This window comes from Tenrec ecaudatus, chromosome 15, assembly GCF_050624435.1.
Source record: "Tenrec ecaudatus isolate mTenEca1 chromosome 15, mTenEca1.hap1, whole genome shotgun sequence".
NCBI lineage: Eukaryota > Metazoa > Chordata > Mammalia > Afrosoricida > Tenrecidae > Tenrec > Tenrec ecaudatus.
Genome location: NC_134544.1, coordinates 28,883,582 through 28,896,622, shown reverse-complemented (window position 1 = coordinate 28,896,622; position 13,041 = coordinate 28,883,582). Strand labels below are relative to the sequence as shown.

General features: G+C 40.6%; 1 protein-coding gene across 6 annotated transcripts in view; it reads right to left on the bottom strand.

Annotated features, from left to right (window-relative positions):
- Positions 1-13,041, bottom strand: part of PIAS2 (protein inhibitor of activated STAT 2) — a 98,490-nt gene that overhangs the window by 13,416 nt on the left and 72,033 nt on the right. For all 6 annotated transcript variants that reach the window (XM_075533218.1, XM_075533216.1, XM_075533217.1 and 3 more), the window contains 3 exons: positions 6,846-6,979; positions 5,335-5,506; positions 681-820 (listed from right to left, as the gene is read on the bottom strand). In XM_075533218.1, the coding sequence (XP_075389333.1) occupies positions 681-820; positions 5,335-5,506; positions 6,846-6,979 (446 nt within the window). The remainder of the gene's footprint in view (positions 1-680; positions 821-5,334; positions 5,507-6,845; positions 6,980-13,041) is intronic.

Here is a 13,041-nt window from a genome sequence, read left to right as displayed (position 1 = left end):
GGACACAGGCCCAAATCATCTTCACAATAGAAGGAGGGAACTGGACTCAGCTGAAAAGGTGAGAAAGGAGATCAAATGTCTGAGAAGCCCTGGTTGGAACTTGAGCAACTTTGACTGTAAAACCAACGGGTGTGGAGAGAAGAGTAGGCTGGGAGACTGGTAGGAGCACAAATTTAAAAACATGGCCCTGGCCGCTCATCTTAGTACTGAGGTTAAGTCAAGTAACCTTGACTTTTTCCAACTTTAGAGTTAAAAAGCATATAACAGAGATCCGTGATATTTATGTACTCCTCTAGGAAAATAGCTGGAAGGTTAATTTTATCCCAGTAGTGGGGGAACGATTTCTTATGACAAAGCTGGTAGCCAAATATGTCCCACACTCAACTACCAAATGTTCTGATGGGCTAACCAGGAAGTGTACCATATATGAAAAAGTAATCTTCCTCACCCACGAAGCTTCTATGACAAATAAACCAAGGAAAAGTCAAGTTTCTCCTCCTCTGCAGTAAAAAGTGGTAATATTTGAAGGTGACATATTGAAATAAATTACCATTGTATTAAAGTTCTCAAATTTCCTTTGCTCTTTTATGTAAACAATGTAAATTCTATTTTGCTCCACAGATTACAATTAAAAGCAAATAATAAAATTGATCAACAGCAAAACAAAACTCTGCACATACCTGGCAAGTCTGATGACAAGCTTGACACTGGCGTGTGGTGGAATGGTACTGAGTAGTCTGCTAATGAAGGCGGAATAGCAGCAGGATCAACCGAAGTCACACTGGGCACCCTTACAGAAGACGGCTGATACATGAGAACCCTGTTTTAAACAGAGTGGGGATTACAAACAAGCTGGCTGTTAGTTTGCAGAGAGAAGGGCTGCACCTGGGCATTATTTCAACACAACTACATGGTAGCTACTCACTACACAGTACTCCACTCTACTCTCCCCTTTCTTAAGTCTTCATGTGAACATGAATGTATCCTGGCTCTCAACAGCAGCTGTGACATAAGAGCAAGTCAGCATTAAAACATAATGTCCAGTGCTGGAGCCACACACATTTTCATCCAAGAAGAGAAATATATTTCACATGTTTTAATGAAGAAGCCTGATGGCACAGTGGTTAAGCGCTCAGCAGCAAACCAAAAAACTGGGGGAGCAAACTCGTGTGGCTCCCAGGTGGAGAGACCTGGCAGCTGCTCCCACAGAGATGGCAGCTTGTGGGGACAGTTCTACTGTCACACTGGGTCACTATGAGTTGCATGATGGACCCCAATGTACCTAACATGCTTTTCTTAACATCTATGTCACCTATGCAGATATTGACTCTTTTATCTACAGAGAAATTCAAACCTCAGGTTGTCCTTAGTTGCCATCAAACTGATTCTGAGTCACGGTGATCCCAACGTGTGCAGAGTGGACCTGCTCTTAGGGCTTTCCAGGCTATGGTCTTTCAGAAGCAGGTCCCCAGGGCCTGTCCTGAGGTGCAGCTGCGTGTAGCAGTGGAATTCATCACCATCTGTCTCACTCAGGAGTTTCAAAACTCAAGTAGAGGATGTCTCTAAAATTTGATTTAAATCTAACTATTGCCAAACCAGAAGTTTCTCAAACCAAGCTTGGATTCTAGTAATTATTAGGAATCTTGAGTAAACCTAGTGTTAAAGCCAACCAGCCAATCAACCTATGTTGGTTGGTTCAGCAGCAATCACAATAGGACTACTCAAGATTTAACGTATACTATCAAAAAACGCTGGCTAGCAGTGTGGAGTCATCACCTACACTTCCAGGGAGGTCAAGTTGTCTGCACATGTTAAAAATTCTGATTAAACAGAAAATTCATTTGAGAGTTATACAAATATATATTGTATGTATGTATATTCAGGCTTAAAGAGAAAATCTCTTTTACAATCTAATTTATGCCACATTTTCTCTTTGCACAGGATAGATGACTGTAACCTTGCTTACAAGAATAACATCTTGAATGTTTTTAAGAAACTAAACTAACCTGACTGATGTTTGCCATGTTGAGAACAAAAGACAAGCACAGTCTAAACTATGGCTCTAAGGTTAGCATGCCAGTCAGCTGCTGCAGGCCTAGGGCCAGACAGAGGCACCGTTTCCTGTAGCTCCAAGGAGTCGTTACAAAAGGCAAAGAATGAGAAACCTACGGGAAGCTTAACAAATTCACAATCACAAAGCCACACAGAAATGACAATTTAGGACCGCTCTATGTCCTTGGCCCTTGATTGAAACAAGCTGTTACTGCTCAGATTATTTATTAAAAAGCAGCAATAATGGACCTTATCTAGCTGCCATTCTGTACTACTTCTTAAATTTGTGGAAGTCACTGAAGATGTAGAAAGCCACAGCACAAGAAAATATCAAACTCCCCTGGGATTTTAGACTATGAAATCAAGGTCTACAACCTCAGCAAACATTTGAAAAAGTAAATGATTTTGGTTAATTCCTACTATCTGAATTTTATAATGATTAACAACAAATTCATCTCTCTGTAATAGGGCTAAACTTAGTTGTTCATTGGACTGGATTGTGAAATTCTGTACTGGCAGATTTTTCTCTTTATCATCATCTTCACAAGGAAGATATTCAGATAGGAGCATTATTCTAAAGCTTATGCAAAACAACAAATCTGGTGCTGCTTCATCATAGGATCACGATCACACACACATTTATGTATGCCTGATATATGAATCCACCAGAAGCAGGCGTCCGGTATTCCTAACTATGTAAGCCGATGGTGGAGGTGATGGGCCAGCCTGTCGGTCCCAATTCACAGCAACTCCAAATGCCCGGTTTTCCCACACTGGCATCTTTCAGGGAACAGATCTTCTGTATTGTTTTCCCGACAAGAGCTGCTGGGTGGGTTCAAAGCACCAACCTTCTGGTTAGTAGCCAAGTGTTTAAGCACTGTTTCGCTAGGGCTCCTCCACTTACTACCCTACACAAGTATTACTAATCAAGATAAAACTGTTGTCTGTGCTCTTATTAATGATACTATGCGGTTCATCATCACAGCTTCACCGCGCTGGCACCACTCAGAAATAACAGCACAAATATTTCCCCGAGAGCCTATTTTGTGTCCCAAACAGGTAAGTGTTCTATGACTGTACTGAATATTATAATAAGTGCCCAAAGTTAAGGGCTAAAGAAGAGTCATCAAATTATTAACAGCAGGATGGATTTTACTTTCTTCTTGGTGCTGTATAACTACTACTTTTAAGAATTATTTTTACTAAATAGAAAAGTAGCTGTTCACATCATAAATATGGCCTATAGGTAATGTTCTCTTGGTTATATGCTCTATTCGTTCATATTCGTTTATAATCATTGGCCCAGAACTCCTACATGACACTTCCACAGCAGAGGGAAGCCCTAACAATTCTAGTTACTGAGCTGCCAGAAGAGATTCCAAAAAGAATGACAGGGTGTGGTAGTTACATAATCTGGTGTCAATTTGGGAATTTAGATGATTAAGAATGAAGGGTGGGTTCTCCCCACCCACCTCTTGCTTTCCTGACAAGACACATGGCACGACGCTGATAAAACTCAGTGCCCTGGGACCTGGAGCCACGTGGAGACCTCTGTCAGCGCTGAGATGCTTACAATGCCACTGAATCCACATGACTTCCCAACCAAATGGCCTGGGATCATCCTTCATTCAGTATCGTTGCATGTGTTCTTCCCTGAGTCTGAAGAGGACTTTACAGACTGATATTGGACGTATGGGCTAAGATTGGACTTATGGACTTGATCTGGACTGAGCTGGGATGTCTTCTCAATGTTCAATTGCTCTTGGATATAAACTTCTTCCTTATACACACGAGAATGTCCATGAATTTGTTTCTCTAGTCTACCCAGACTGACATACAAGGACAAAGTCACAAAGCTTAGGAGTTAGTTAGAAGGGAACCACAGAAGTGACATAACCAAAAGCATGAGTTTCTAGTATGATACTGGGACAGGAGAGATCCATTCTACCTCTGAGTAGTCAGAAAGCTGCAATTTTAAAGTTTCCCATGTATCTTCCCTCCACTGGACCTAGATCAGCCACAAATCCTAACAAAGAATAAACTTAACCCAGTCCGTTGACTCCTTTCAAAGAACTACCAGGTAGCTTTGACATACCTTTTTCCCAGGTTACGCATCCACAGCCCTTGAATCCATTCACGTCCCAGGCTATCGCTTTCAGGTTTACCACTGCTCTTTTCCCCAAGGTTAACACCTCAGGTTAACACCATTTAATACCCTTCTTTTTAAGACCAGCAATGACTATGATGTGCTACAGGAGAGCCAAGGAGCACCAAATGCAACCGATCCCAGACACCATGCTACTTTGACTCATGCTGCTGCTGAACAAGTGCACTTACGTGTGGAACCCTTAACGTTAAGTCATTCACTGAGTTCTGAGGTTTTAAGACGACCAGATCCATTTTATTATCATGGTCCCCAATATTTAAGTACCCCTGTGATAAACCTTACATGGTGACATGTAACATGTAAAGTGATTTAAAAGTACTGAATTCAGTATTTTCATCTAGGTTTCTGTGAGCCTGTTCCTTTCTTTCTTTTATGTTGTGAGCCTGTTTCTGAAGGGATTTTTGCCTGCATAGGTGCTGTATAAATCTGGTTCATAGAATGAGCTGGCCTGTTACAATTCACAGACCACCACGCCCAATTTGACAGAGTGTGTTCATGGGCATCTGGAGAAAGCCCGCTCCTTCTTGCACGGTTTTAAAATCTTACCTTTGGCAAACTACCTACTTTCAAATACTCAGACCCTTTAGTAATGGCTTTTGCCAGATGAATCCTGAAGAACACATTCTAGAATGCATTGATTTGTCCATGTTCTCCTCTGAAGAGGGCAGGCATCCATTTTTATTGTCAAACTCCCATTTGTGAGAAAAAGGCTAAGCCCCCTTTCCTTACCCCACATATGCAGCTGCTTCATTACGCAGTAAATGGTGTGCCAGAATGAGGCGTCATACTCGTTAGATTCTGCAACCCATCACACTATGCTTCCTCAGTGTGAGATACCAAATTTACCCCTTGCAAACGAGTTCCATAAAATGGCAAAAGTTTCAAGTGTGAAACATAGACATGAGAAAGATCTTAAATTCTCATTTCCCAATGATGGAAATAGTTTCTTTGTTGAATTAGCTTTTCTGTAAACATGATGCTTATTTGAAAATATTTCAAAAGGCACATGTGAACATCTATGGCTATGTCAAATCTCAAAAAGACATTTCCAGACTCTGTTCCAAGAAGAGCTATTGCACATGTAAGCACCAACAGTGAACTAAAGAGGAACAAACCCTTTGGTCGGGCTGCTTGGTGTTTCTGACATAAAGATGCATTTCCTTTTGGCAGGAGGATCTTCGTCTTCATCAGAAGAGCTTTCTATGGTTAGGTCAATAACATCCACTTTCTTCTTGCTTGTGTCATTGGCTACAGTCACTGAACAAGGCTTACTGAGAAGGCCTGAGGCTGGTTGTAGAGGGGACAAAAAGGAAAAAGAATAAAAACAAGGTTCAAGTCCAAGTATGATCAGACATTTCACCAAAAGCCTGACCTTCAAAAAGATTTTTCACTATGCAAAATGGAAAACAAATCCAAACTTTGTATCTAAATTACAAACGTGCAGAGCTTTTCTTAGCTCCTCTCCATGAATCACCTAGGCTCTCAATGACGAGTCTCCCATCATAGACCAAGCCACCATTTCAGAAGCACATTACTACACACAAAGTAGCAGTGGCGAAGTCACCCAACTTCCCCCAAGACAAAGGAAACTGTGGTTGTTTCCATCTTAAGTAACAAATGTAAGAGAACAATTAATATTCACATATATCCCTTTTTCCTTCTCACTCTGAATACATATTAGTCATTACATTATTATAACTTCAAATATACTCAAACCAAAATTGAAAGCCAATAGACTGAGAGGCAAAAAGAATCTAAGTTTATCTGTGGATTCAGTGTTCCCACATGCCCTGATTCCTCCCTCTCTACAGATGGGTGAGTGAAGAATCTAAGCAAACAGGGCTTTGAACTAACTCTTCAGGCCTCAGTGATGGTTCATGAAGCAAAACTGGGTGATTCCATTCATCCAATGTTTTCACGTGCCAGAAAAATAGCAATTCAAGAGATCTGTAGCCCTTACAAGGGACCCTTGTTTTTTGCAGCCCATACAGGGGGCCCTTGTTTTCTAAGGAAGAGATTAAGTTTCTACCTGGCCATTAACCCAGGAATTTTCCCATTCCAGTTATCATTCCTGAACATTCCCACCTCACAAATTTGAGCCTGCTCCCATTTTGCTGTGTTGGCCGTGACTAAACTAGCTCAAAGCCCTGCAGGAAAGCACTGCAATAGCCAAGTTCCTTTATAGAAAGTAGTACAAGGAAACACTCACTTTCTTGACAAGTAACCTGTAAGCACCCCACCACTCCCTGAAATGACAAGAGCCATCAAACCACAGCTCCACCTGGGGTTCCCCCAACACATACTCTAAAAACAATTCTGGAGGATGGTGCATAAAAATGCTATTTGTCATTTTCAATTTTGTAATAATCACCATGTTAAGATAACTTTGGGTGATCATTTCACTTGCTTCAGCTATTAAATAGATATTACAAAAAATACCAATTGTAAGATGGTAGAGATGCTATGTACATATTTCTAAAGGAACGGAAAAAGTTGACTCCGAGAGAACTACTTCTGTAACCGATGACCAACAAAGGAGCAGAGTGCCAGATGGAGCTGTGGAGTCAAGCAAACTGAAGCAGCTCAGCAGAGCAAGCCCTCCTGACTCCCGCTGCGCCACACGTACTTTCTATTTTTGTACATGGTTGACTGGACACTTTCATAGCCTCTTTCTTCGGTCTCATTGGACACCAGGAACCATCCTCTTGAAATTTGATTTCATCCACATCTGAACAGTCATTGAGAATCTCCATAAAAAGCCTATAAACCAATTAGGAAGTATATTAACGTAATAAAAGGCTTTGCTGATAGGTGAAATGTCAAAGGAATATACATTACTCTAGAGAGAAAAAATAGTGCCATCTGAACTTACAATATATATTACAATACTTCACACTTTATAACAAATGTGATCTGCTTCCCATGTCAAGGTTTTAGATTTCTTTGGGAAACTGAAGGGGGAAAAAAAGGTGGGGTGGGGGTGGGGTGTGTGTGTGTGTGTGTGTGGTGTGTGTGTGTCAACCAACCCAGGGACAAGGGAACAACAAGTAATCTAAAATCAATGGAGAAAAGTGCACAGGATGCCAGGTGGGCTTAATCTAGGGCAATGTAACCAAAAAGAATTACTTATACCCAAATGAAGGCTGAACATGATAGTGGGACAAGAGGGAAGTAAAAGGAAATAGAGGAGAGAACTAGGAGGAAAAGGACACTTTATAGAGGTCTAGATACAGGCATGTACTTGAGTAAATATATTTATATACAATGATAGGGAAATAGATCTATGTGCATATATTGATTAGTATTAAGGTAGCAGATGGACACTGGGCCTCTCTACTCAATGCAAGATCATGTTTTAATAATCTGGCATTCTGTGATGCTCACCTTCCATACATAATCACTGAAGACAAAATAGGTATATAAGGAAATATAGTCAAGAAAGCTGATGGTGCCCGGCTAGCAAAAGATATAGCATCTGGGGTCTTACATGCTTGAAGACAAACAAGCGGCCCTCTAGCTGAGAAGCAACAAAGCCCCCATGAAGCAGCTCATCAGCCTGTGTGATCATGAGTTGTCGGAGGGATCAATGAAGAGATATGTCAGTCAGGGTACAAGAAAGCACTAATGAAACATACAACTTTCCTCTAGTTCTTTAATGCTTCCCAACCCCAACTATCAAAACCTCAATTCACCTTACAAATCTGACTAGACCAGAGCACGTACACGGCTACAGATAAGAGCCCACAACATAGGGAATCTAGGACAGATAAACCCCTCAGGATCAATGATGAGAATAGAGATATCAGGAGGGGAAGAGGAAGGTGGGGAGAGAAAGGGGAAACCAATCACAATGATCTACATATAACCCCTCCCCAGGGAGATGGTCAGCAGAAAGGTGGGTGACGGTATAGCGGTTGGTATACGACATGAGTGGGGGGGATTATAAATTATCAAGGGTTCATGGGGTGGGGGGAGATGAGGAGCTGATATCAAGAGCTCAGATAGAAAGAAAATGTTTTGAAAATGATGATGGCAACATATGCACAAATGTGCTAGACACAATGGATGGATGGATTGTGATAGAGCTGTAAGAGCCCTCAATAAGATGATTTTAAAAAGGGGTGTGTGTGTGACTTACTGAACACCACCCTAAAAAACAAAGCACCAGCAAACATAAAGGTTCCTAAACACTTAACTATTTAAAAACTTTAATATCCCAAAAGAAAGATCAAGGGGTAGAGTTAGGAGGAGAAATATGAACTCTTGAACATCATTACAGACACACAACTTGATCTATATAGAGCACATCATGACAACAATGAAATCAAGTTAGATCATCTTACATCTCGAATTACCATTAGATAGAATTCAATAATACTAATGCAAATAATAAAATAAATTTGGATTTCAGGAAATAAGCTAATAGGTAACAACAAGATCTAAAGAAAACCAAGCATCTTTGACAGACCTTAGCAATTACCATTAATAAGATTCCCAGTTTGGGGACTAGCACTTAATCGTAGCGCTAATCTACAAACAATGAGTTGTTACAACATAATTCCACTCAATCACTGCCCACACTAAGAGATCACAGAAGAGATGGGTGCTATAGCAAAGTAGGGTGAAGAAATCAGATAGTGCCCAGCTATCAGAAAGAACAGCACCCAAAGTCTTAAATACTATAAACAAGCAGCCAAAACAAGGGAGGAATCAACTAAATCCATATGGAAGATGCACACCAACTGGACTGTGTGAGCCAGATTGTAAACAATAATATTCAAATTCAATGGCTGGAATGGTATCTAAGTTTAAACCCCCAACACAAGGTTTGCAGAAAGCTATAGATGACGGTTTAAGTCCAAAGCCCATTTTGAGGGTCCCCATGTGGATTACCACTCCAGTGACTCCCCTCTGTCCATAGAACAGGGCTGTGAAGAGCCTTGCTATCAGTCAGGGAGCACTGTAAAGTGGGTTATGGCAGATACAGCTGCGTTAAAATGTAACACCTCATCTATTGAGCTACATTTTAACACATTTTAAAGTTGGATCAGTTTTCATATTTTCTTCTATTTTTTTGATGGACGTTTTTCTGTGTTTTATTTTGTCATGGTGGCTGGGTGGTTGTTTCTTGTTTTGTATAGCTTTCTGTGAGATCCAGGATAGGTAAACACAGAGAGACCGTAACTAGATTATTAATTACCTAGGGTCCAAATAAACCATTTTTTTACCTAAGGTCATGCAGAGGAGGATGGAGGAAAACGGGAAGCTAACAATGAGTATAAGAAGTTCATAAGCAATTGTGGTGAAGAAAGCTGATGGTGCCCGGCTAGCAAAAGACACAGTGTCTGGGGTCTTATAGGCTTGAAAGTAAACAATCGGCCACCTAGTGATCCCAATTGTACCTTACAAATCTGGCTAGACCAGAGGATGTACATTGGTACAGATAGCAACTAGAAACACAGGGAATCCAGGACAGATGACTCCTTCAGGACCAGTGGTGAGAGTGGCGATACCTGGAGGGTGGAGGGAAGGTGGGATAGAAAGGGGGAACCGATTACAAGGATCTACATATAATCCCCTCCCTGGGGAGTGGAAAACAGAAAAGTGTGTGGAGGGAGACGTCAGACAGTGTAAGATATGACAAAATAATAATTTATGAATTATGAAGTGTTCATGAGGAAGGGGGAAGAAAGTGGGGAAAAGGAGGAGCTGATATTAAGGGCTCAAGTAGAAAACAATTGTTTTGAGAATGATGATGGCAACAAATGTGCTTGTTACAATGGATGTATGGATTATGATAAGAATTGTACGAGCCCCCAAAAAATGATTTAAAAAAAAAAGAGAAGACGAAAAGTTAAATATTCTGGAATTGATTGTGATGACTGCACATTTCTTCTGAATATGACAACTATTGGGTTGCATATATGTTAATTATATACTAATAAAGCTATTAAAATTATAGCTATAACAAAATTTTAAAACATGCACAATGAAAATATGAACATGTTATATATAGATATATTACATCAAACTAAAAAACTCAAACTCACTGCCATCAAGTCAGTGCTGCCTCATAGCATCCCTACGGGGCAGGGTTGAACTGCCCTTTGTGTTTCTCAGATTCTAAGTGTTTATAGGAGTAGAAAGCCCTGTCTTTTTCTAAAGGAGAAGACTGTGGTTTCAAACTGCTGACTTTCCAGAATGCAGCCTGAAGTAGTTTACTGTGCCAACCTGGCTGATAAACACATGTGGGATTAACTGAAGGGCGGAGAGATAAGGGCTCGGCAAGCTTCCCCTTTCTTGTCTCTTGATCTTTGATCATCAGACTAGTGTGTGGCTCACTTGCTTGTTCTGTTCCTCAATTTGCAAGCTACACTACTTGTGGGACACCTAACCCGTGGGCTGTGCTGCTGCCACATCATTGGAATTTACATCTCTTCAGCTGGAGACTGTTGGTGACCTGCATTGCTGTTTGCTGCCTGTGGTGGATAGCCCGAATTGCTCTACATAAGACTACCCGGCGGCCCTCAAGATTTGAAGGACTACCATTGTCTCACAGCTGTCTCACGGGAGTGAGTTGCACTGAGCCATTTGTACTGCTTTATAATTTAATTAACTGTTTATTTCTTATGTTATTTATCTATCTGTATAAATAGATATAAAATTATTAGCATTCTGGTTTTGATTCTCTAGAGAACCCTATCTGTCTTACACACAGCCCTAATCTATTGATGTCTACAGTACAAAGTTCTAATAGTAATACTTAGATTTAGAGATGTAAAAAGGATTTAATTTCTAGTCACTGAAATAAGACCTACAGTGGTATAACAAAAAATGCCACAAGGTAACCAGGAAAGAGGGACACCTGCCCCACTAGCTAAGATACCCTGGTAATTCAAATTCTCAACTATTTTCCTGTGGCTAGGAGCAAATAGCTGTTACCAAATCACAAAAGGAGCAGCTGGTGGTGATTTTAACTGCTGACCTTGTGGATCTCAGCACAAGGTGTGACCCACTGGAATGGGCCCAAAAGAAATGTACACAATGAAAGGAGTGAGCACGCCAAAAGAGCCTTGGTGGCACAATGGTTAAGCAGCCGGTTGCAAAATGAAAGGCAGACAGCTTTACGAGAGAAAAGTCAAGCAATTTTACTCCCTTAAAGATTGGTGGTGTGCAGACCCCAACTCATGGCAATGGATAGGGCAGACACAAGTGTCTCCGTGGGGTTTCCAGGAGATAATCCGTGTCAGCAGATCACCTGGCTGTTCATCCTGCAGAGTGGTTGGTGGGTTCAAACCCAACCTTTTATGGGTTGCAGCTGAGTGCTGAATCACTCAGCACTTTGTGCCATCAAAGTTCCTGCCATTAAAATCACCAGCACTAGAAACAATTACTAAATAATGCTGGGAATAGCTCCAAACCAGAAACAACCCAAGAAAAGGGGAGTGGGTCAACAAACTGTGTTTTCCGTGGTGTTAGCAAAGAAAAGAACCACCAGACGATCCAGCCCATGGATGGATGAATGGCAAGATCCCACCACTAAGCAAAAGCAGCTGGACAAAGGTGGTAGATGCTTCTAGTAACTCACCAGGGTTGAGTATCTAAATAATCAAAATTTATCACACTGTACACTACACGAGCAATGCTTCTGTTGCCAGTCATTTATACCTCAACAACGTATTGAGGGGAAAAATGCCTCCCACATAAAAACATGTAATATTTAAAAAATGTCTATCCTTCCCAATTATACTAAAAAACTCAACACAATCAACAAAAATTCAATCAGGATTGGTTTGTGTAATTTGAGAACATTTTCTCCTACATGAATGTAATTGTGATACTGGTGGGGGAAATCCGAACCGGAATGGCCAAGAGATATGACATAAATGCAGTTATTGAAATAGTTTTGTACTGCTTCACTAATACTTTGATCAATAGAACAAAGGACCAGTTAGAATTTAGTTTGGAGACATATGAGATTCGTCAATGAATGGTGAGACATCTGGCAGGTCACGTGTAAAGAGTGATCTCCACCTTAACCCCCTTCTCTTACCTAAATACTTCCATCCTCAGTCCCAAACTCACCTCACATATTAGCAGTGGTGTGTTCACCATTTGGACCTAATACCTGACAAACCAGAAATTACCAATAAAGTGAATGCTTATGATTTAAAAAATCTCAGAAACTTACTAAATGCACTGAGTGCAGAAATCCAAAAGGGAAAGACCAATATTTGATGAAATCAAATGTAAAGCTTCTGAATGGGGAAAATGAAAATATACACACCCAAAAATAACACAATAAAAAATAAAATTACTGTTTATAAGTCAGTAAAAAACAACTACTGTATTAGAAAAACAGGAAAAAATCAAGAGGCAATTCCCAGAAGATAAAATGACAAATATATGTGAAGAAATAGAAATAAGAACATTCTCCTAATAGAAACAGAAACCAAAATAATGAACTATCATTTCAACTAGGAAACTGTTAAAAACCAGAGAAGTATACATTCCTTTCGACTCGGCATATCTACTAAGACCTTAAACTATAAACTCATACACAAAGACTTTACTCATAAAGCAGCACGCCAGTGGATAACTTAAAACAGGAAAGAGTAGGAACCAACAAAATGTTCTAATGATGAGGTACAGCCACACGATGGAACAGCACGATTATGAAATACCCTCAACTTAAAGGGGGAGGGTGTGTGTGGCACACGCAAATTACACTCTCAAACAGTTCCAATGAATTGGGGGGCAGTGGGAAGTGGCTCTCTCTCTCTGTACACCACCCCATCCCACCCACACCCTCCAAATACTGA